This window comes from Hesperophylax consimilis, chromosome 31 (assembly GCF_061612785.1).
Source record: "Hesperophylax consimilis isolate HC1 chromosome 31, BYU_Hcon_1.0, whole genome shotgun sequence".
Lineage (NCBI taxonomy): Eukaryota > Metazoa > Arthropoda > Insecta > Trichoptera > Limnephilidae > Hesperophylax > Hesperophylax consimilis.
In genome coordinates, this window is record NC_142866.1 from 2,489,440 (window position 1) to 2,516,013 (window position 26,574).

At 34.6% G+C, this 26,574-nt stretch overlaps 1 protein-coding gene across 1 annotated transcript in view; it reads right to left on the reverse strand.

Annotated features, from left to right (window-relative positions):
• The window catches only part of LOC149409341 (uncharacterized), a 71,993-nt gene that overhangs the window by 11,307 nt on the left and 34,112 nt on the right, over nucleotides 1-26,574 (reverse strand). Inside the window, exons 11-21 of the mRNA XM_089649778.1 lie at nucleotides 20,774-20,802; nucleotides 20,202-20,485; nucleotides 18,773-19,195; nucleotides 14,577-14,705; nucleotides 13,411-13,549; nucleotides 11,767-11,978; nucleotides 10,988-11,375; nucleotides 7,544-7,737; nucleotides 6,349-6,705; nucleotides 1,764-1,869; nucleotides 1,030-1,241 (exon numbers count right to left, since the gene is read on the reverse strand). Coding sequence (XP_089505904.1) covers nucleotides 1,030-1,241; nucleotides 1,764-1,869; nucleotides 6,349-6,705; nucleotides 7,544-7,737; nucleotides 10,988-11,375; nucleotides 11,767-11,978; nucleotides 13,411-13,549; nucleotides 14,577-14,705; nucleotides 18,773-19,195; nucleotides 20,202-20,485; nucleotides 20,774-20,802 — 2,473 coding nt within the window. The remainder of the gene's footprint in view (nucleotides 1-1,029; nucleotides 1,242-1,763; nucleotides 1,870-6,348; nucleotides 6,706-7,543; nucleotides 7,738-10,987; nucleotides 11,376-11,766; nucleotides 11,979-13,410; nucleotides 13,550-14,576; nucleotides 14,706-18,772; nucleotides 19,196-20,201; nucleotides 20,486-20,773; nucleotides 20,803-26,574) is intronic.

Below are 26,574 nucleotides of genomic sequence, written 5' to 3' on the forward strand. Positions count from 1 at the left end.
AAAATGGAGGCAAATGGTACAGGGTTTGATGGTACAGGGTAGATGTTATTTTGATGTGAATTTGGTTGAATTTACTTAGATATAACAATCACAAAAGTTAATTCTCTAAAAAACATGATATTAGCGGGTCCATAGTGAGGAATGTGGACGATTTCTGTATTATAACTCAGATTTATAGAGGTTTTTTTTAAAACTCAAAATTCTAATTTAAAAGTGGGTCTATGAAATGCTACATTATTTGAAATAGAAGAATTTATTCAATATTAATGTTTGTTGGAAAGTAAAACATCGTGTGAAGCAGTCTGAGTTTTTTTGTAATAATTCGTAATTTTCAGTCAAAATGCAAAAAAAATGACCTTGTATAAATGCAAGTATGTGCATTTGATATGACCATTTTGCGAATGCTGGTTCAATAAATTAAATGATTTATTAATGATTTTGATACGTTGCAAATAATAATTAAAAACACTTTTGAAATATGAAGTAATCGTCGGATTATTATGTTTTGTTTCGTGTAATACAGCAGTACTTAAAATTAAGGAATATATTTTTTTTAGTCAAAAATTAATATACCAACAAAAATCATGTTTGCTTATGAAAAATAACTCATACAAGATTTTATTTAACAGTAAGTATACTAGTCCAATAACTTGTCACCTGAAAGGGAGGTTACCTTGCATCAGATCCGGTGGTTCTGCTTTTTCTTTGTCACCAAAAAACTAAAGAAAGTTAGAGAATTTCATGCTTTTATTTATCACAATGTTGCGTTCTTTGATATATTAATCACAGTATCCCGTGATTTTTCACGGGTCCGTGATACTGTAATATTATAATTTATTGGAACCACCAAGAGAGAGTCCTTTTACAAGTTTTAGCCTTCACGTTTCATTACTAAATTTTAATTTGTTCTATCAATTAAATGAGTTATTATTATTTTTCCGGTGATACAAACACATTTAATAATATTTTAAAAACTAAACCAGTTTTGAACTTTACATTTAATTAATGATAAATTAAAAAAAAACTCACTTAAAGTTGTAGCTGCCATCTCCGTTGTTTTCGTTAACATACTTCAGAATGGGAACATCGTTTTCAACTGTGCGGAAGTTGCTTCCCTGATGGCTGCCCTGGTAACCGCCCTGTCCACCGTGCCCACCCCCGCCCCCGCCCTGGTTAGGGGGGAGGTACTGGCTGTCCAGGCGCCCGCAAGAGGCCATGCCGAACAAAAACGCTACAAGTACCTGGAACAGCATTAAATATCACGAAGCTTATTATCGAGAATACCAAACAGCAATATATTTTCTTAAGTCAAACAAATGATCACGAGCAATGTACGTGATAAAATGCTTTTTCTGATCTATTCGCTATAATTATCAGACAATGGATTCCCATCTCATATAATTTGTCGGTAGTGATATGGTTATGATAGTTTACAAATATGAAATACCTTTATCAATCAAATTCCACATCCGTACACAAGTTAACAAACTCAGTGATTGCGTTTGTTAATTTAGAAAATGGAGGCAAAATCAGATTAACTTGTTTTTAAAGAATGTAACGTGTCTACATTTAAAAATAGTATCAGTACAGAAGACAAATGAAAATTTTATTAAAACTTATTCCCAACATTAAAATCTCGATAACTCAAAACTGTTACCACGTTTCAGGGTTTATGAGGCCTGAACGGGGAAGACATTAAAACACGTTTCTACACTTGAAAGAAAAAAATTGAATATCAATTATTTGTTCGAACGAGTACTTACTATCTTCATATTGAGAAAAATGTAGTTGTTCTTGTAATGAACACAGAGTAGAATATGATATGCATTGTATGTAAAGTGGGGAATATATAGTCTTTCCCCTTCCATACTGTGAGATACCCGGGAGGTTACATTTCTCAATGGAAACAGAGATGATCTTAATAAATTCAGTTACTCTTCTAAATGTCTTTCACTGAAAGTACAGCGTGTTAAACAAGGTGATCTACTTTAACAAGAATTTTTCAATTAATACCTGCACATTTTATTTAAACTGTTCACGAAGACCGAGGTCAATGAAGATTTTTTTCATGAAGAGTAAATGTTCGAGAAATGAAAACGGACGTTTGATTATGTATACTAAATTGTTTACTATCAAAGTTTGCTTAAGTTATTATCAAACCAATGTCACTTTTAGCGAAGTTAAGTTCAGAACTATTATTTATTGTTTTTAGTTTTTTGATGAACTTTATTCACGAAATGATTAATTCTTTTCTTTTAGAAACACATTTAAAAGTTAAATCAATCAACCTCATGGCGCCTAACTCATATTGAAACAAAATTTGTAATGAATTCCTCATCACGTACGAAGGTTTACGTATTAAAGTTTCCAGATCATTCTCTGAGTATGTCATTTGTAATGAATTTCTCATTACTTACGAAGGTTCACGTATTAAAGTTTCCAGATCATTATCTGAGTAAAAAAAATTGTAATGAATTCCTCGCACACATACAAAGGTTTACGTATTAAAGTTTCCAGATCATTCTCTGAGTTTAAAATTTGTAATGAGTTCCTCGCACAAATACGAAGGTTTACGTATAAAAATTTCCAGATCATAAAATAATGAGTATAAAATTCAAAAAGTAGCCTACCGGGTGAAGAAAATATACGGGCGTCAAGGATCATGCTATTGATAAAGTTGTAATTAGCAAATTTTACTAAAATATATGTTCGAGGAACGAACAAGGGTTGGGATAGCCGTATTTTAAAGGGCTATTCCACACAGATAAAGCATGGATAACGCCTATGGCTTATGACAGGAGAATGCGATAACACAATTTGTAAGGTTAATTCACAGTCAGCTTACCGGGTGGCGAACGAAATCTGCATCTCGAAAATCATCTGTCAGCACTGGAACGGTGATCGTTGTACGGTAGAACGCGTTATGTTGAATTGGATTGCGATAGTTGCGATAAAATACGTTTAAGAGATTATTTCGATAAATAACCGGCGATAGTGCACACATTGGTTTTGACAAGACGAACGTTTCGATGCGATTGTACGGCTCACGGCACTCCGTGATTATAGTTGACGTGTGTGATTTCAAACTATACAGTTCAAAATCTGACCATACTATTGGTCAGCACACGGCCTGTCAAAAGCAAATCGGCGTGACGGAACAATAGAAGTATAAATAGCTGTCAAAGTAGTTAAAATATAATAATTTACGGCGAAGGTAAACTTGTTTGCGGACAGTTTTCAAGTAGTTCAAATAGTTTTTGTTAGAATTACGAGGTTGCGATTTTACTCATGGTATAGAGAAGAAATCCGAAAAGACCCGAGAAGTAATTATACTTACCATCTCTCCTGTAAAAAAGCTTGGACATGTATTCAGAATGATAAAAGATCATCTTCCGCATAAAATACTAACGGCAAATTTCTAAAAAATTTTTTGCTTTAAAACGCTATATAAAATATGTTCAACTTCCCTCTAAGTGCACAGATAATTATGCAAATATGTTATATTTAATATATATGTCATGTTTATTTTAAGACAACAAGGTTCCATTATTTATTTATCTTAAATTTGTACTACGTACATGTAAAAACCCCCTGGGCATTAAAAAAATAAATGAATGAACAACAATGTTCCATTTAAACTTTGATCTATGTTCTATTATACTTGAACTAAATATAATTTTAAAATAAATAGAATTTTTGATTTGAAATCTGATAAAATGTTAAAATTCTGTGAAACAACCCGTCCGTCCCTAGAATCGAAATTGAAACTTTGAACCACAATATCTCAGTTTCAGGAGCATGAATAAGACAGATATGCCAGGAATTACCTTGTCGAAGAGATAGGTCCCTGACCCAAATAGGATAAGTGGAAAAAACCAATGTAGAGGAAGAGATATAATATATTATGACATTCTCACCAACCCTGATATTGCGTAATGCATGAACGCACTGACACATAGTACATTCTCATGACTTGCATCACATCTTACAGTTTTAATCTAATATAAAACATTCCCAGCACATCCCACATTGCACAAATACAAACTTAGCTACAACCTACCAATATACTGATTGGTAGGTTGTAGCTAAGTTTGTGTTTTTACGACTACGTAACAAACAGCTAAATAAATGCAATGGTTAGTTTGAAAAAATATCAGCCCGTAGTAAAAACAATTTATGTTTGCTAAAACACATCTATTTTCAATTTTCCTGCCATCTCTTGTATCGGCTAGTAGCCAATTTCAGAGAAATTCTTGTGGATGCGCGTGCCACCAAAAGTTGAAAAAATGCATTGCTATCGACAAAAAAGTCTATCTACTAATGACTGTAAGTGGGTTAATTTCCACTACCAAAATATACATACACGAAAACCTACCATTTACATCATATATTTGATTGGGTCGATTTTTTAAATTTTAATACAATATCTATACACATTTTTACCTATTAAACAAACAGTTAAATACATTTAAGATAAACCTTAAATTAACGTTTCATGTTATACCACTAATAACCATGGCCGGCTACAAACATTTTACGACGCTGGTATCGTGTAATGATTTATCGTCGTAGCAATAGGAACCGATAGATAAGGCATTTCTAGCACAGGCAAGCAGTGACTGGCCAAATTTATGTTAATTCACAATATAAAATTTCAACTAGGGCAGTTAGTACGCAAACGAAATGTATGATTTTCCGGCATGTTTACATACTCAGGCGGTCTCACTGCCTCGCCCGACCAGCGCTCAGATGCCCCTTACCCATCGTGATTGCCAGTTTCATTACAGAATGTCAACACCATGACGGAAGGTCAACTCAATTTTCCATAAAATTTTCTTGATTTAAGTGAAGCCGTTAGTAAATCAGAACAAAAATCCTAAAACAATTCCACATATAAATGTTTTTTCAACATAATATTTTAAAATTATTATCTTACTGTTCCTTTGAATCTCCTAATACGGAGACAATGATTTTGGGTTAATTTCATTTTTCGATTTCTGGTAGTTTTTGATTGAATATCCGTTGATATTATGAATATAGTTGCGTTGACCAAGCAATACCAGACTAAAAAATCTTAGCCACTTTCATCACTCTGGACTTAGAGGCGCCGCGCTCGAGATATTTGCTGCTTCCGCAGAAGGATTTTCTATTTTATAATTGAGATACACCAAGAAGGTTTTAATTTCGTCAAACGCATATTCTCTCTGAAAGAAAAGTCGCAAAAACGCCCAGGCTTCCTTGTGCAAAAGAGTGCTCAGTTAGCACTCAGGGTTTTCCCCATATAAAGTTGTTTTTTTTCTGATCATATAAAATTTTTGTGTAGTGCTAATAAGCTTCTCTAATTTTATGTAATTCTCTTAATGTGCACCTTATTTAGGTGAAACAATTAATGAACGTTTGATATTAAGGTTTCAAGTCGGTTGGTAGTAAGCCAGCGTTGGAATTCTGGCAATGCTGAGCCGAAAGCCGTTTTCATAGGAAAGTTGGAGAAAATGGAAAAACGTTTCAACAAACAGAGTATCCATGAAAAAAAACAACAAAATTAAAACAAAAGAACTAAGTACAAAAACATTGGTAAACAAGACTGATTCTATTTAAGGTTTCGATTAATCTGAAAAAAAAAACTCTCGCGATCTAGCGGAATGAAATTTTGAATGAAAGTTTCCACCTTCAGCTATGAAGTGTCCTCTGAACTTAAAAATTAGTCGATGGATAAGCGACCTTGTATGTTTCACATTTTTCAAAGTCGTTGAATGAAAAACAAAATACCGTTGAAATCTCTAGCGAAGCCGGGTAGTAATCGACTTTATTTCATTCAACTCTTCAGCTAACTAACTACTTTGTGTTAAGAAAAAAGATAAATAAAAATTATTCAGTCTGCTAAGTCTTAAGTTAAGCAAACATAGCATTATCGGGTATCGTCTGCACTTCAGTCGCTGCTTATCCTTTGAGTGTTATGCCTCTTGTGGTGGCCATTTTCTTAATTAATTTTTCGCAGAAATATAGAAGAAGAACTAACCTTGCAAGCTTTCTTCGGGAAGGTATTAAAGGTTCGATCGAGCGCCCTTAGTGGGACGTGTGGAGATTCTGAGATTCTCAAAATATTTTTATATTCATATTTTAAACATTTCTATTATATATAACATTGATTACACAGTTAGATGATAAGAAAATAATAGATCTGTTTTAACATATAAATAATGTATTTAAATAAACATGGCATTATAAAAAAAGGTAGGCAAAGATGTATCCTAGTCCAATTATTGTGCCTAGAGCATTGATGTTAGTCAATGGTCTAGAGTCTAGATCGTCTAGTATTTGTATCCAGATTGGGCGCTGAAAGATTGCTGGTTCTGTCTGAAGCCAGATCCCTGGTTAGATCCTTGGTTGTAAGACTTCTGGTTTGATCCCTGGTTGTACGATCCTTGGTTGGAGCCCTGGTTGTATGATCCCTGGTCGTAAGATCCGTGGTTGCTGGCCTCCTCCCTCTGGTTGAGCTCGATGGACTTGAGGATGGCTTCTGGGATGGGGGGAGGGGTTGGGAGGTGGTCCCCCTGTGCGTGGAAGCCGTTCTCATCAGCCGTGTAGGTGACGGTGTACTGGTGTCCATCAGGGCCAGTGTACGAGTAAAAGCCCTGCACGGTCTGCGCGTCTCCCTTTAGGAAACCAGCCTCTTGCGCTTGAATTCCATTTCCTGTCTCGTAGCTATAACAATTTTTTTTTTTTGAAATTCGATACTTAATGTATTTATTGAAACACACTTAAAGGGAAACGCTAGAGCACGTGTTTTTTACCCTGAATATTCACCACGAAATCATACCACATAGGGAAGTAAAATTTTGAATTGTTCGACAGATGTCTTCGGTCATGTATGTATTTATTTCATTTCAAGAGTGTAATAAACAAAATATATATTAATATTGTAGTTATTACCGATTCGTTAATATTATTTGCAATCACAATTTAACAACTCTTAATCGAAAATTTGAAACAGAAAAAGGTACATTTATGATCAAATATACATAAAAGGTTGCATCTGGGAATTTTACCCATTATTTTAGCCTTGCCTGGGTATGCTTCGACCCTGATTCATATTTAATTGTATCAATCTACAACAAAGAACTACCAATGTTATCTTCATTCTTCTAACGCATATTTTTACTGGCTTCATTTTTACTTATGAACGCAAGATTCTCGTTTAAAAATAGCCAATATATTATTTATTCGATTCTATTGTCAATTTTCCGGAATGACTCACATGTTTAAGCATCGAGGTGGAATTACAGAAGGTTTTACGTTTTACATCATTCTTCAAGACCCCATTTATATGGTTCACGAGTAGTGCGTATATTGTGGCAGTCGCTTTATAAAATAATGTATGTTTATTACCAGTGACAAGTATTTGAAGCATTTACAATGTATTTCTAATTATAGCCGAAAAATATTACATATTGTGCTTGTACTGGCTTTAAAAAAGTGCTACAGCTATTTCGCCCTCTGAAGGCATTATCAAAATGTCTATAAATAAAACTAATATACTTACTTGAAGTTATAGCTGCCATCACCGTTATTCTCAGTAGTGAACTTTAGAATGGGGACATCATTTTCGGCTGTGCGGAAGTTGTTCCCCTGATGGCTGCCCTGGTATCTGCCCTGACCACCGCCCTGGTTGGGGGGGAGGTACTGACTGTCCAGGCGCCCGCAGGAGACCATGCCGAACAAAAGTGCCACAAGTACCTGAACAGCAATAGCACAATTTTAACAACATTTTTATAGTATTCAAAACAAATTTTGAAAGCAGTTAGATTACATGAAATATGACTTTTATAGATTAAAACACCTTTATTAATTTTTTCGACCTTTTTTGTATTATGAACTTACAATTTTCATTTTGAGATATAGTTGATCTTGCAACGAACAGCGGAAATAATGTGATATTCATTACAGATCGAGTAGAGAATATATAGTTGGTCCCCTTCCATACTGTGAGATATCCCGCGCCGGGAGGTTACCTTTCTCAATGGAAACAGAGATGATCTTAATACGAATTAAAATGCGCTTCTTAAATATTTCACTTGCACGGAGGACTGACAAGGTGATCGAGTTCTTCAAGAATTTATCAAATAAAATTATAATGAAGCCAATTAATCCATGATGTTCACCTGGAAATAGAAAAGTGGTTCAACAATTTTATTCCAATTGAATATAATCAGCAAGTAAGAGAGACGATTGGTTTATAATTGAGCAATAAGTATACAGCCTACGTTTTGCAGTCTGTGTTTATCATCAAGTCATCTCTTGCAAACGGTTATTGCAGGATAACTAACTAAGATTTAACTTAATGTGGTTGAATCGCATTTCTTTAAAATGTCTATTAAAGTTTTTATTCGATAAGCAATCAACGAGTAAATGAGTAGTAAAATTTTAATGCGATAAAAAACGATATGCATTTTAAAATAATTATTTCGTAAACTGATGACGAATGTTAATATGCTCGTGAATTGGGAAAAATGCGTGTTCTCCTTTTTATTTCGTTGAATTTCACGTTACTTAAATGTATTGTGTACCTATGTATATCACATACATGGATACTTCCTTAAAATGTAATTATTGTTTTTTTGTCAAACAAAAAGCATAAGAATTATAATGTCCTGTTGGGTTTGACATAACCTTAATGATTAGTGTAAGATGTAGAAGATAAAATGGATAGAGAGGAGTAGTATAAATACAGCTCGGAGATTGCCATAGGAAGCTAAGTATAAAACAGATGTTTGCAGAGTAGTCGGGATGAGCCAGTGCTACCGAAAATCGTAAAACACTCTCTTCCAGGCTGTCGCCCAGTGACGGAGCCCCCCCCTACTCCATGGATGGAGAATTTCCCTCAAGCCACCGTAATACAAGCTTTAAGTTAAATTATTATGTTATATCTTATATCCTATATTCAATTTTATATTTTTCAATTCATTTATATAAAACATATATTTTCCAAGATTAATGTGCCTCGCATAATTTATTTGAATCATCCCAATTCATTCATTATAATTTTAAAAAATTTAAAAAATCTGAATAAGCGCAGTGCTCGTAGTGATTCATATTCCCAAGGTTGGTTTTTACTCAGTTTGTAATGCTTCTGCCTAAAAATAATTTAATAATAGAACTACCTATACTAATTATTGAAACCACTATTTCACTTTAGACTTCCTGGAACTAGAATTATATCTATCGATACATTAAATTTCTTATGTTAGCAGATATATTTCTAGAATATTTACGTCACTTTTTGGAGTCCCTGAAGATGTCCTTATTTATATATATATATTTATATACATTTGGCATTTAAATTACATTTAATTGAGTTACTTTTAAATGTTGATTTTATTTCCAAATAGTATAAAATAAAATCGCTATCTGCGTCTGTCTGTTTGTGCGCTTAGTTCTTCTAAGCTACGCTACGGATTTCGGTAAAGTTTTAACAATCACTTAAAAAATTTCTTCCAGAAGGTTTATATATATAATACATGTATATTATATTCGTAAGAAGTAGAGAAAATTTATTGTTTGTCAAAGAATTCAAAACCTCAAAACTTTACTCTAAATCATTCACAACCCCGTGCAACGCCGGGTACACGACAGATAGTTTTGATAATAAAGTAATATTTAAGACACAAGTTTTTTTATGCATAGCATTTTTATTTTTAGGCAATAATTTTTTTTTTTTTTTTCGTTGACAAATACATTTTCTGTAATTATTTAAATTATGCGTGTATTGAATTACCAACAAAACGTTTGGTGGACGTCTGTAATGTCAGGCTGCAAATCATATTAGTATCTTAATATGATTGGCAAGGAGTTGTTGTTAGCAGAAAGTTTCTTAAGAGTTAATAATTAGAGGTCAGGGTTGTTGTTGCGTAAGCGGAATACAAACCGTTCATGAATCAAAGAAATAATCTTTGATTACTCCACACCTTATTTTCTGTACACACGTGCTGACTTAACCGACCTAACTAAAAACTTCTGAGAATCAAAACAATATGTCGCTGTGTGTAAAATGTCAACAATTGAAATTTTTCTAAAAATTAGTCTATTTATTTTATGACCTTCTAATGTCAGCAACAAAAGATCAACGTAACCACCTTGCACTATAAATCGGTGAAATATCAAAAATGCATCAGACTGATTTCAACAATTATTACGCGTCAGCGCGGCGATCTAGCTTAGGGTAAAGTGCGTTCTTAAAACTATAATAAAAGTATCGCAGGATTTGTGAATCTAAAAAAATTCATAAAAAAAATTGCCAAAGGAATATACATCTACACAATGATGTTAAAAAAATACAAGACACGTTATATTCATACTAATCGAACAAAAAAATATAGCACCGCTTTTGAAAAGGATAGCCACTCTAGAGGAGTAAAACCGCGCGGGCTGTCTCAGTAAAGTATCTTTACTCTATCAATTAATCTAAATAAAGTTACGCATTTCATATTACTGCACCAACACCCGAAATTAGTGGGTTTAATTTATGAAACATAAGTAGAAAGTCGCTAAATAAATGCAGGAACGCTAATAATCACATTTGTTTTTGTCATCCGTGACGGGCGTGATCGAAATCTCAAAATTAAAAAAAACTCATTATTTTCATTTAAAAGGATCGCATTAGTAAAATAATGTATAGTTGTATCATCAAAAAAATATGGGTGGTCAGGGTATTGTTTTAAAATAAAAACTGTTTGTTTAAGTACATAAATAAATAATTTTATTAAATTAACATGGCATTTGAAATAGACAGAACCTTATCGTAATATACGTGTATTACAACGCGATGTCAAATTTATTCTTTTAACATACAATCAATTAATCTAAAAATTAATAAAGTTCTCAGTTAAGTCCGTCATTTTCATGGTGTTTTATGTTTTTTAATCTAAGGGCCATTTAACCAGTAAAAAAGCTGTTAGCGGTGGAGAGGTAAGATTAATACAATCTAGTATTTGTATCCAGATTGGGCGCTGAAAGATTGCTGGTTTTGTCTGAAGCCAGATCCCTGGTTAGATCCTTGGTTGTAAGACTTCTGGTTTGATCCCTGGTTGTATGATCCTTGGTTGGAGCCCTGGTTGTATGATCCCTGGTCGTAAGATCCGTGGTTGCTGGCCTCCTCCCTCTGGTTGAGCTCGATGGACTTGAGGATGGCTTCTGGGATGGGGGGAGGGGTGGGGAGGTGGTCACCCTGCGCGTGGAAGCCGTTCTCATCAGCCGTGTAGGTGACGGTGTACTGGTGTCCATCAGGGCCAGTGTACGAGTAGGAGCCCTGCACGGTCTGCGCGTCTCCCTTTAGGAAACCAGCCTCTTGCGCTTGAATTCCATTTCCTGTCTCGTAGCTGTAACAAACGCATTTCATTGATACCGGTATGTGAAATAAAAAAACTCTAGGGATAGCATTGAGGCATGTTTAATACGCTTATCATACTTTAACGCACATCTCATAAAACTAATCAACTTTTATTTAGGATACGATTCGTTGCTAGTAAGTCTTAGTATTATAAACCTTAAAGTCGCTTTATTATGTAACATACTAATGCACTAGACCCATTCGGTGTTTACACATTATAATGGTGTATCAATTCTAGTAGATAATGGTGAGAAAATATAAAAATTCAACTGTATTTGATGTTTTTAAATATACTGTGTAAATATAGGTAGCGATTATCCGCCAGTGAAAATAGGCAAAAATGAACACGCTTTCCGTTTAGAAAAGATAAAATAACTTACTTGTAGTTGTAGCTGCCATCACCATTGTTCTCGTTAGCGAACTTCAGAATAGGGACATCGTTTTCAGCTGTGCGGAAGTTGCTTCCCTGATGGCTGCCCTGGTATCCGCCTTGTCCACCGTGCCCACCTCCGCCTCCGCCCTGGTTAGGAGGTAGATACTGGGTGTCCAGGCGTCCACAGGAGGCCATGCCGAACAAAAGTGCTACGAGTACCTGAAAACAATGATTTTTTTTTATCTTCGAGAATTGTTTACAGTTTTTATCAACATATCTAGCAATTTTTTCAACTGTAACATCGTTACAGTCAACAACTAGAACATTTTGCACTCGACGTTTGACTTAGTCGCTGAACCGAAGTAATTTTTTATCAAAAATTGTAAAATTACGTTTTCAACTCAGTAAAACGACTTCCGAAAAATATTGGTTTTCGATATAGGCAGAAGTAGTTAAAATTTATTGATTGATGATATAAAGATAAGAAAATATTTCAACATGTGACATTATAAGGTATTGATGAACTTACAATTTTCATTATGATGTTAAGTAAGCTGATCTTTCAATGAACACCAAGAAGAGTATGATACAACTGTAGTACAAGTGAAGAATATATATAGTTGGTCCCCTTCCATTCTGTGAGAATTCTCGTGTTGGGAGGTTACCTTTCTCCGTGGAAACAGAGATGATCTTAATAATTCAGATGATCTTCAATAATACCTCACTTGCCCAAAGGACAGAACAAGGTGATCAAGTTCTTGGAATTTTTTAATTAATATATCAATTTGTGTTTTTTTTCTCGTTATTTAATCTATTTTACAAGAGCGAAAAGGTACGATGATCGAGCTTTAAAATGTTTTTAAGAAGGACGTTATTAACTATAAGATCTACAAGACCAGTGATATTTGATTGAACAAAGTGCACTGCAAATATTTTGAAGTTGCCGTAATCTATCGATAAAATTGCCTCTTGCCAGCAATGGACTAATTGATACGTGGATATGTTTCGTATAATTGTTAATTCTAATCATGTTTGTGCGCCTTAAGCTTAGTAAGAACGTTTTAACTCATATCTTTTGAACTTTGGTTGGTAACTATTTTTACAAATGTTACTTTTTTTATTTATATTTTTATCTTCTACTGTTATTATAATACATAGCCAGCCTCTCAGAAAATTTGTTAGGATATTAATGTCGTTTTTAACGTTAGTTTTATATCGTTTTGCTTTATATTCATAATCAATCATGGGTAACGGGGTGATTTAGGCACAAATAAATAATGGCAAATTGAAAAACTATTACCTTTTAAGTGTAGAATTTGTACAACTGTCAGCACCAGAATAATTCATAGATACCACAATGTCAATAATGATCATATCTCACATGCTGTTTACCTACGAGAACTGCAAACATCTTTAAGAGTGCATCGGGATGTACATGGGAAACTGCGGAGATTCCTAGTTTTTTATATTTTTTTATTTTTCCAGCTCCACGCAGGAGGTCTCAAGGAAATTTCTCTTATGGCCTATTTCATTTTTAGGAATGCTGTGTTTACGGTATTTTTATAGAAAAAAAGGAGAGGATGTTCTGGGAAGAAAAAAATATGAGGTGCGGTTAGGAATCTGGGGGTCGGTACATCCAGGAGTAACATACATTTGAATCTCTCCCGCTGCTGTACAAGGCAATCTTAACAGGCCTCTCCCGATCCGGCTTGTTACGCAGCTGGTAAGCAGACCTAGACCATCCGCCGCTAAGACCTAGAGCACCCTTCCCACCATGAACCCGGGCACCTCTGCTAAGTCGCCAAACGTAGCGAACCACATGGGTTTTTATGGAGTAAAAAAATTTGATAACATTTGATCTCCAGTGATTTTTTTTCACCTTAAACATAAAACAATATCAATATTATCGATTAGGGTTGGGTATTGGAAAATTAGGGTTGGGTCAAGGGTTGGCTTATCTGCTGAGCGACCACTCGAAGATTTTTCCACCCATTAATTGATGTATCTACTAAAATTTTGATAAATTTCAAATGGCTAAAGGGTTTTTCGTTGTTATTTTGTTATTTTTATGGAATGTATGAGTTAATGGATCATATCTCCATACCCCAACAAAGAGTTTACGTTATTTTATTTTTTTATAATATGCCCACATACACATTATGTATTTTAGGTTTTATGGCAATCAAGGTGCAACTTTCAGGCCATAAATAAAATAATTGGTTCCAAGGGTAGTAACATAATAACATAGTTTTACTTTTCATTTGAGTATTTGTGTTATATAATAAATTAATTTCCGATTATTTGTACGGGTTAAATCTTCCCCATAGGAAAAACTAAACCCTTCCACACACTTTTCCACAAATGATCATCTAGTCAATCAACATTATGCAAGTGCATTATATAAGCAAAATAAATACAAAATAGTACAAAAACAATACGTCAACTCACCAGATATCACTCCAGATATTTTCATATCAGAGGGTTCGGCTCGGTAGAACTCCTAACAAGGCCTATAAATCCTACTGATCCCTAACATAAATATTTAAAAAATCTTTCGTTATCCTACATATATTCAAAATGACCAACTTTTACATCTTTTTATATACATTTTTTCATAGATCTAATACGCCTAAATTTTTAATGAGAGAGCTAGGTATAATGCCAGTAGACGAAATAACAAATATATTTATAGTCTGAGAATGCCATTTTTTTTTAATTTCATTTCCTAAATCTGTGTATTTTATTATTTTTTCAGAAACAGATTTTTAAATATTAAAGGTATTTGGAGTGGGCGGAGTGTGGAGGTGGTCTCCTTACGCGTGGAAACCGTTTTCTGCCGTAATGGTGTCCGTCAGGGCCAGGGTAGTAGTAGGACCCTGCAAAATCTGCGCGTCTCCCTTCCAGAAGTCGGCCTCCTGCGCTTGAATTCCGTTTGTGGTTTCATAGCTTTAACAAACGCGAGATATTGAATAAAATCAATATATTTTTTAAGATCAACATACGATAAGACAGAACAGGTGTAAATGGTCAAATATTCGTAAGCCAAGAACACAAAATAATTCATATTATAAAAATTTTTTTAGATGGCGTTGGCAACCAGAATTCGCATGTGCTCTTATTAGTGGTAATCTACATAAACTGAATCAGTTCTTTATAAATAAATAATTTCATAATTTTATTAGTCGGAGGTGAATAAAGTTTAAGCGCAATACGTAAAACTCACTGTTGGGAAGGAGGATATCCTTTTTTGTGAATTAGCTAAAATAATAATTATCTTTTGTTTTAGATTTAAACTGACTATACAATAATTGATTTTATAAAGAGAGACGCTAATGAGGTACACGATGGACGCATTTGTAACTGCTTCTTTCTGGTAATAACTAGTATAACTGCCCAATGGTATAGTGCCTTCCCCCACCCCCGCCCTGGTTGTGGGGGAGGTACTGGGTGTCCAGGCGCCCGCAAGAGACCAAGCCGAAAAAGAGTACCTAGAAAACAAATACCGTAAAAATATTTATATTTTATTTCTGTTATGAAAACAAACATCTAAAACGCTCATTCATTTTTATAAACACATCGTTTTTATGGGTGATGGGTGAGAAAAATGTTTTTAACAAAACATTTTTTTCGTAGTTCGGCTATGCTACTCTTCTAGCTTGTTTTTGAAAACTGTTTTTTACGATGTTAAAGAATAATTTGAAATTTTGGGCACTTCATTTTTTAACCAAAATTGTATTAGATTTGTATTTCACATTGCAGTTATTGTGAGTTTTCGTGGGCACATTAATGATATTAATTACCAGTTAATAAATTAATATATAAATAGAAATTCAACATCATCACCAACACATTAAAACAAACAGAAAATGTTTGTTAAACTTAGTTGAGAATATATAGTTAGTTCCCTTCCAAACTCTGAGGATTCTCCTTGTTGGAAGGTTACCTTTCTCAATGGAAAGAGATGGTCCTCATAATATTGCATAAACGATGGTAAAATGTGAGCGGGTTTTTAAGGAATATTTGAATTAAACTAAATGAAAATCTTAAAACATTCTGTTATTCCTAATTATTGTATTGGTTTGGTACATTAGCAAATGGAAACGAGGTTGTGCTGTGATTTAAAAAGACTAAATCCGGTGACCGTCCGCCCGCTATAGACACTCTTCTAAACAAATGCGTAGATTTTTTCGGAAATATTATTTTACATGTACAATTTCCAATTAAATAGGTCTGATGTAAACAGTTTCAATAAATTTAATAACGGACACGGGCTTAATGTAACGGTGGTAACTACTTTTGTTATAAATTAAATTCTGATAACCAACCCTACTATATAAAAACTTTAATCATTTTTGCTATTTTTTATTGTCATTTATATACGCCCGTGGGCCTTTTAATATATAATCCAGATTAGAATATTGAATATCTTAACTCGACCGTTTTGCATTTCATATGTCTGTAAATTTATTTTAACATTCCATTTCTGTTTTAATAATTCAGTAGACTAGTTTTTAAATGTTAAATCAACGCGTTTATTTGAAGTTTCTTATTCGCATTTTTCAATATTATGGTACCTATCTGCCCGAATAAAGTTTAAAAAATAATTTTCTCAGAGATAATGACGTTTTTTCGTAGAAATTGTATTCCTTATTTGAAATTACAATAAAAACCTAAAATGTATGGTTTATAATTAAACGGTTCCATGATAACTCAACACACCTTTAAAAAGTGATATAAAGTGATTAGAAACGATGAAAAAAAATATAAACCTAACCTAACCTAACTTAACCTACTTAACCCAGTTAATAAAGTTTTTGTTTCATCACTTTCCATGACTTCATATAACTTTTTAAAAATATGATGAATTATCATTTTGATGATTTATCCAGTCACCGTTATTATTATAATATATTACCTTTTATATAACTCTGTGTATTTTTAGTACAGGATGTTTCATACAAATGGTCATTTTTTTGGGATACTGGGTGGCGAATGGTTTTGGTCTTAATGAGGCCCATTTGTTAGAGGAAACACGGTGGCCGGAAAATCATTCCACATAAGTAGAGCAAATATCGCCGTACAGTTACCATTGGCTATTTGGGTGTTTACCTGCTGTGTAGTTGTCAATGACGCTCTTTGGAGCATCTTTGATTAAAATCCTGGTAGAACAAGGAAGGCATTCCCAGCAGCCTCCTGTGCTCCAAAGACTGTAATTTGTTCTTTATAATATAGGAATAAATTAAAAAGGTAGAGTAAGGAGATTATATTATTTATGGTAATAGACGTCGGTAATGTCAGAGGAAGACATGGCGCGACCGAGGGAAACAGTTACATGTCATAATAACAGAAGATTTTGTAGGAGTGTGTACCGAAACAGCGTTGTGTTTATATTGTCTAATCCATCTACCTACTCCTGCCGGACCACGGCGTGATGGTTATTTGGTAAGTCAAAACAGAGGACATAAAATTAGGCAAAAACGAGGTTGCAGACCAGCAATAGCTGCCAAAGTTAACAGAGAAGCGCATCTAGGTTTTTTATAATATATAGTCCTGATCTATTGTCTGTTGTTTTTAGGAGGCTTAATAACGTAAGGCAATCTTGAATTCTACTATCATTTTTAAAGTAATATTTTTCCCTACTTTAGTTTTTTATACTAGTATTTTCAGATTCTCTAAGAATAGTTAGACCTCTCTTTCATCAAATAAGTATACAAGATAATTTATTAATATTAAAATTAAGGTAGACTTCACGTATAACTTCTGAGGAACCTTGTTTGATAAAATTTAAGGTCACATATTTTTAATGATAACATTGAAGTCTCTCTTACCAAAAAAATAATAAATATTTCTCTCTAAAGGGTCTTGGATAAAAACTATCAAAATCCCAAAACTTAATACAAAGCACACACAAAATACATATCTCTATCTAGGTATAACATATTTTAACATCCTTCCATTATATGACCGGTCAGTGGTTGAGTGGGCATAGCGCTTGGGTCTCACCCGAGCGTCGCGTGTTCGATTCCTCGGCTGGCTAAGTCCTCCATCACAACACAAGCAACATTTTCGGCTTTCTGTGGTGGCAGTAGGAGATTTTCAAACATTGTTGGGTTATTCGTAACCTGGGAATGTTTGTCTTTCTTTTAAAAAAAAAAAAAAAAAATATCTAAAAAATATTGAAGATATTCAGGAAAATTTCGGATTTAAAATAAAATTAAAAAATTACCTAAAACTATTATAAAAGTCCATATCTTACTCTTATTATTATTTCCTTCAAATCTTGAAACTGTATTATTGATAAATCTTGCCTATTCCATACTTATCCCTTTGGTTTTGCAAATATATTATTTACTTACTTACATGATTCCATATAATTGAGCTAGGATTCACTCACCAAACACAAGAGCCTCGTCTCTTTATGGTGAGGAAAAGCTATTATTATTTACCTTTATAACACTGTATAATATGCATAAATTGTATATTTATTGTAAAAAACATACAAATATTAAATAAATAAAAAAATATCCGACAACAGAAGCCGATTTAGACTTCCAGTTAAGAAAAAAAAAATTTTTAGACTTTTAACGAATACGTACGAACTTTTGCGCTGTGGTTGGATTGACCTCAAGGGTTTCACCATGAATTGGAATTCGTACATTGATAACTGCAAAATGTTTAAATACATAAGTAATTTTATTCAATTTGAGAAATTAATCATAATAAATAGCACCTATCCTTAATACATAGCACATATCCATAATAAACAGCACCTATTCATAATAATATATCACAACGCAAAGGTGTCTTTATCATAACAAATAAATTAACCTTACAATTGAGAGCATTGAACAGTGAGCAACAAGGTACATCGCAATAATATCCATAAAACATAAACCTCACATGCATAACATTACGTAATTGCGTTTCACGAATTTGCAGCTAAAGGTTAAGTTCATAGATTTTAAATTTGATAGCAGCGAAGAGATTAGATCAATAGAATCTAGTATTTGTACCCGGATTGGGCGCTGAAAGATTGTTGGTTTTGTCTGAAAGCAGATCCCTGGTTTGAGCCCTTGTTAAAAGATCCCTGGTTGAAAGCTCCCTGGTTTGGTCCTTGGTTGAATGATCCCTGGTGTGATCCTTGGTTGTATGATCCTTGGTTGGAGCCCTGGTTGTATGATCCCTGGTCGTAAGATCCGTGGTTGCTGGCCTCTTCCCTCTGGTTGAGCTCGATGGACTTGAGGATGGCTTCTGGGATGGGGGGAGGGGTGGGGAGATGGTCCCCCTGCGCGTGGAAGCCATTCTCATCAGCCGTGTAGGTGACGGTGTACTGATGTCCATCAGGTCCGGTGTAGGAATATGAGCCCTGTACGGTCTGCGCGTCTCCCTTCAGGTAGCCGGCCTCCTGCGCTTGGATTCCATTTCCAGTTTCATAGCTGTAACAAATATGTGTAAATAAACAATTAATACTTTTATGTTAACGAGTACATGCATGGATTCTTATATTAGAATCCGATATCTGAGTATATACACATTTCCTCGATCATAGTTTGTGACCGAATAACGTCGTACGAGAAGGCACAAATCCATTTTCATCGAAAAATGTCGGTTTGGGTGCTTTTAAATCTTACTGAAGTCTGATTACTTTTTAATGTTTCACAAAGACCGATTAATAATATGTGTAACAGTTTCATAAAATTACGTTGAATATATTTAAGCACTTTGAAGCGTTCTCGGTAGATGACGCTAGCAGCTCGATATTTATTATTTCCATTATTCACGAAAAATATATAGGTACATGTGACACAATATTTTTGTGTGCAAACGAAAATTGTTTTTTTATTAAATTTAAATCTACGAAATATTTGATATTTTTCCAAACTGTTTTTATTGGATATTAAAATATATGTTGATAGCCGCAAACGAAATATTACGGAATTTACTCATTTAAGTTCCTCGCACAGTTTTATAGGCTCACAATAATTTTTAATGATTTTAGCATTTTACGTGGCATTTTGGCACTATGGTTTATGGTTTATTAGGTTATGGTTAAAAAAAATATTTTTACTTTTATAATTGGTGTTATTCCACAAATTACTAATTAAAAATAATATGTGGTATATTTGCGACACGTTCAGTGGATAAACTTTAAATTAACTTCCTATTCTGAGACAAACATTTATTTTTGAAACCTTGCTTGAAATAGCTTTGGCCATGTTTGGTGACCAGATTTGAATAGCCAGGTACTCCTCCACCTGCCTCTTTTTCATCTCCGTCCTAACGTACCCCAATTAGGGATGCTATAGTCTCACTGGCTCCAGACGCTTGGGAGCAGTTGGGACTTTTGGAAGGCTTCCCATAAAAAATTCAAAAAATAATACTTACTCACTTACAGAGAGTATTTTTATGGCAGAAAGTTTATAAATAATTATTATAACTCACTTGAAGTTGTAGCTTCCATCTCCGTTATTTTCATTTACGAACTTCAGAATGGGGACATCGTTTTCAGCTGTGCGGAAGTTGCCACCCTGATGACCGCCCCCTTGTGAGAACTGGCCACCCTGATGACTGCCCCCTTGCGAGGACTGGCCACCCTGATACCTGCCCCCTTGTGAGTATTGACCTCCCTGGTGGCCGCCCTGTCCGCCCCCGCCCTGGTTAGGGGGGAGGTACTGGCTGTCCAGGCGCCCGCAGGAGGCCATGCCGAACAAGAAAACCACGATTACCTGAAAATTATATTTACTAAAATGTTAAAATTATTTGCGCACTGTTTCCACAATACCAAAAGGGGGTAAATCTAGCTGCTGTAGCCAATGTAAATTTATTTTATTATAATATATTCGTGCGACGCGCCTAAAGTTGTTCATTGTAAAAGGAGCACGAAATTTGATAATCAACAAAAAAAAACTAAGGAAAAATTTCTAAGATAGGTTTATTTTTATGCACATTGAAAATAATAAATAAACTGATTTGACTTAATAATTTCCTAACAAAACATTACTTGTCGATCTTACAATTTTCATGTTGAGATGATTTGGTAAATCTTGTAATGAGGACCGAAGAGAGTATGATAAGCATTGCAGAGCAAGTGAAGAATATATAGTTAGTCCCCTTCCATACTGTGAGATATCCCGCTCCGCGAGGTTGCCTTTCTCAACGAGTACACAGATGATCTCAATATGAATTTAGTGCTCTTCTTTCATATTTCACTTACTCAAATCATGGAACAAGGTGATCGAGTTTTAAGGAATTTTGTAATAAAAATTATTCATATTATTTTTTAGAATAACTTAGTGAGTAAAACCTCAAATTAAATCTTTAATTATTGAAGACAATGTTAGCGATTCTTAAAAGAATATATGAAACAGAAAAATCAGAAAAGGATACGGTCACATCTAGGACTTGAACCCAGGACCCTTGCCTTGCCGGGGCACAGAAAAAATAAGACATTTTTATCGAATAGACGCTGTCTAGATTACATTTAGTTCGGGTTGAATCTTGCGATAGTTGCCGATAAAATGTGCGGTGAGAAAAATGAAAACAATATTAGTAGTTCTTATTCGAAGTATGATACAGTTAAATATGACCGAAGGAGATAGCGTTCCATTAGCTCAGTGGTAGAGCTGTGCCCCGGCAAGGCTAGGGTCTTGGGTTCGAGTCCTAGATGTGACGGTATACTTTTCTGATTTTTCTGTTTCAGGTTTTCAGGAATCGCTAATATTGTCTTCAATAATTAAAAAAATATTAATTTATTAGTTTTTATTTATTGATTTTAAACCATCATGAAATTTTTAATTTGATAATTACACTTTTCAATGAAAATAAAATAGAACCCTGAAAAAAATCAACGATTTATTTTATTTACAGATGTTAATGTTATGTAAGACATAATTTTTGGGTTTGGGTTTGATTGAGGATTGAACCATCCTCCTCAGGGACTGGAGTTAACCGCGCTAACAACTGATACAAATCGCGATTGGGTAGGATCGCTATTCATCATGTATGTTAACTGCTGTAATGTAATCCGATCTCAGAGAAATGTCCGCAAATACACCCACATATATATATATATATACATATATATATATATATACATATTGTCCTCTTCCCGTAGTATGTTGATCCAGTAAGAAGTTGTTAGACTAAGTTGATCCACCTTTAACACCAAATAACTTGGCTATTATGGAATACATCTGTATGAACTGACAACAGTGGTACAATAATTATCAATGTTGCCAGTTTGCCAGAAAAACCATTTGATATACTGTTAATAAAATTTTCAAAATTTGTATGGAAATCGGATGCATAATTTATGTTGATCTACCCAAATTGGCATACTTATGTTGATCTCATATATATTGATCTATTCCCGTAGTATGTTGATCCAGGTAAGAAGTTATTAGACAAAGTTGATCTGTGTCCCTATATATGGTTTTACTAAATGAACCAATCAAGGGGCAATCGGTGGACTGTTCATCACAAGGTTTTATGTGATTCCGTAATCTTTTGTGATATTGAACTCAAAGTATTAGTCTCTAGAGTCGAATATCGCATGAAATGACTGTGAAATGGTACCGTTTCAAATCAAAATGACGTGTGTTGCTTGAATTGTTTATAAGAAATGTATGCGTATTTAGATCGAAACGAAAATTTCGCAAAAACAAATCCATAAAAAAATCATAACTTAACGGGGGTACACGGGTTCATAGGGTGAGGTTTGTCTAGGTCCTGGCGGCGGATGCGTTTTCCCATCTACTGCGTGGCGGGCCGGATTGAAATAAACTGGTTGAGGGATACCTTTCGACCACAAAAATCCAAAATGGCGGCAAAAGGAATAATGTTATGTAGGAAATTTTGAACCTGTATCTTTTACCATCTCTCCTGATTACGCTTCGTGACTTAGTAGGGGAGGCCGGGTTCTTGGTTATAATGGGTAATTAATGGATGATTGGACGCGGTTGGAGCTAACTAAAAACTGTCCAAAGAAGCGAAGCTAGCAGTCCACAATGGAGTGCTGGTACCTACCCTAATATATGGAAATGAGGCATGGAATTGGCAGAAGAAGGCTGAAAGTAGACAGAATATGATGCCATGCCTCACTTCCATATATTAGGGTAGGTACCAGCACTCCATTGTGGACTGCTAGCTTCTTTGGACAGTTTTTTGCTATCTCCAACCGCGTTCAATCATCCATTGATTACCCATTTTAAATAATTACCCATTATAATCAAGAACCCGGCCACCCCTACTAAGTCACGAAGCGTAATCAGGAGAGATGGTAAGAAGTTCAAAATATACCATATAACATTATTCCTTTTGCCGCCATTTTAGATTTTTATGGCCAAAAGGTACCTATCCCTCAACCAGTCTCTTTCGATCCGGCAAGTCCACAATGGAGTGCTGGTACCTACCCTAATATGTGGAAGTGAGCATGAAACTGGCAGAAGAAGGCTGAAAATAGACTGAATACTGTAGAAATGAGATCCCTGAGGCATATGTGCGGTAAAATCATGTATGACGAAATGTGCGTATGCTGTGTCTATTCTAGGGGTATTTTATTAGAGCCTGTTTATATATGAACGGGTCGTTTCTCCAACTCGTTTTATCGTAAGTCGGCTCGCATGTGGAACGAGCTATCGGCATCTGTTTTTCCTCCTCCATATAATCCGGGCCTCTTTAAGACCCGCATTAATAAATTCATTCCTACAGACCCTACCTTAACCCGCCCCATAACGCTGCCCAACTGGGTGGCGACATAGTTTCTCTGTATTTAACGTGTAAAGACAGGGGCGCTCTAGTGAGATGTGTCACATAAAAAAGTCATACCTCCGAATTTGAATATGGAGACATACAAAATGATCTATATTATAAGTTATAACCAACTTTCAACAATTCACACAATTTTTATCGATTATCACTTTTTATTAGGATTTTAAAAAAATCGTAAACTTTATAATCACATAACTCTTGAAAAGAAAGTCCCAATGATTGGCATAAATCATTCAAATCGAATAAACATTATTTTTTAAATATTAATATTCTGTTTAAATTATTGTCACATCTTACCGGAAATCGTTATATTTTAAAGTTCTCTAAATAAAATTAAATCTTCTTATTTAAAAGAATTATCTCACATTTAATATTATTTAAACAATATGACCGGAAGTCGGCATCTTTCAGTGGAATATACTAAAAAAACACCACAAGGTGGTTACAAATGCAATTATATTTAATCAATTTTTTCGGTTTTATTTTATGTGAAGAATTTTTCACAGAGGCCCAATGAATATTAATGAAATACAATGAAATCACTTGCTTCATCGGTAGAGGAGACCAAAGCCAATTGAACCAATTTGACTTTAACATTTTCTACGTCTTGCATATAAAGTTTACGAAAAAAATACTTATAATCAACGTCAGACAATTTAACTGCCCACCAAATTCGTATATGATTTTTTTTCAATCTCATATAAATTAAGCTATATTCTCATAAACCAATTGAGTGAAATGCTGCAATGACCCCGACCCCGGGGTTAGTATTAGTTTAATTTAGTTAGGATTAGTTTAAACTTACTCTTCAAAATTTCATTTTTTTTAACGTAATACACTATATATCCTCAAGAAAATCTGTTTAATCACGAACCGTAACTACTTGATGTAATAAAAAAAGAAAAACAAATATATGTTAATATCATAGTTTGCTTTAATCTCGATAAAAACAGAAGAAGAAAAAGTTTTTTTTTATGAATGAGATAAAACTTTACCCCAAACAACGTGTAAATATATTAATTAAAATCAAAATATAAACTTCACATTAGGAAAGAGGACAACGAACAAATAATTACATTGACTAAGTGTTACGGACGGACATGCACTTGAGCAAGACTTGGGAGCTGTACTCACAGAAACTTTAAAAAAACTTGGGTTTATTTGTAGTACGGGGTCAATTATTATTATTATTATTATGTAATGAGCAGGCAGCATTCTGCTGATGCGCTCATATCTGATTTTACAACAAGTTTGACAGTAATTGAGTTGTACTGGTATAATTATCCCCCGAAAACATTAAAACGGAAACAATATAAACTACTTTTTTAAAAGAAAGACATACATTCCCGGGTTTCGAATAACCTGGCAATATTTGAAAATCTCCTACTACCACCACAGTCAGCTGAAAATGTTGCATGTGTTGTGATGGAGGACTTAGCCAGCCCAGGAATTGAACACACTACGCCGCGCCTGGGTGGGACCCAAACGCGATGTCAACTCGGCCACCGACCGGTCTAAAATATGACAGAGATCGCTCCAGTGGATAAGTAATAAAACGTAGTTTATAGGCAGTTTATAAAAAAAAAATTGTCTAAAGAAACAGATACATTTTTAAAACAGTAATAAATAAAGTACATTCTGGAATCGTTAATAAGTCGTTTTGAAATATTTAGCCGTGTTAAGTAATCAATAGTATCCGGAAACGCGGTGGCAAAACGTGGAATTCCATAGCCGTTTTTAATTTATTAAAAATATTTATAAAATCAAAGACAAAACAATTAAATGTATTCTAATCAGGGTGTCGTTATAACAAAAGAACGCCGGCATGGATATATCGCGGCGCGGGCGGCCACGCAGCTGCATTATCTTAACAACGAAGTTTAGGTCTGATCAAATTCACAATAAAGTATTATTTTTTAACGAAATTAGTTTTAATACAGAGAATATCCAAATAAACCTTTTTTGTGTATAAAAACATATCGGCTTCTTTGTCTGGATGTGGTGTGATTTGATTTGTATTTTTTTATGAAACATTATTATGAAGCATCGAAGAATTATCAATATTTAAATAAAAAAATATTGAAGTGTTTTACGCTCTCCTCTAGCTGGTATTAGTATAACATGCACGTGTTCGGTTCTAGAAAAACTGTGAAAAAAATCAGCTTCTCATTGGGTGGTCATGTAAAATGAGTGTTATTCATTGATGTATTAATGTCACATGTTAGTCTGCTATTGTTACAATAATATTGAAATTTTGCCATTTTGCCGTGCTAAAAACATTTTATTCAACTTCTCGAAATTAGCTGTAGATTTTTAGTTTTGAATACCACACCAGAGTCCCAACTGCTCCCGTCTGGAGCCAGTGAGACTATGGCATCCTCAATTGGGGTTGTTGTGAGACTGAAGATATTGTGAACCTCGAAGGAGATGAGGAAGTTGGGAGAGTACTTGGCTCTTCAGATCTGGTTGCCAAACACTAATTGTAAAATAGTACAAATTAATTTTAGTAAAATTTATTTGAGCCCGCGACCTTCGGATTGCTAGTCGATAGCCTTACCCCTCGATAACGAAGGCCGTCATTTAGGAACGTTTTAAATTATGTTTTACATTTGAAAGTAGACGTTTATTACAATTTGGGAGGAGGGTATGTGCACCGCCGCCCCGGGAACCATTTATTGGATAACCTACACTTCTGCCATAGGTCTCCCCAAGTTGTTGGATATGTTTGGTGACTTATCAGGTGTGCCCGAGTTTATGGGGTGAGGTATGTGAGGGGCTTGGCGGCGGATGCGCCTGCCTAATAACTGCGTGGTGGGCCGGATCGATTAGTCCTCTTTCAACGCATCGCCTTGCAACGCAGTAGGAGAGTTGGATTCTTATGTATATCACTCAATCACACTGAACCCCAGATTACTACCCACCCATCATACCTATTTACTTCCCAGAACCCACTCTCCTTCCTTTCCTTCAAAATTCCCCCAACACAGCATTCACAAAGATGACATAGGCCCTGAGGGTTACGATTTTCCTCAGAGCCTCCTGAGTG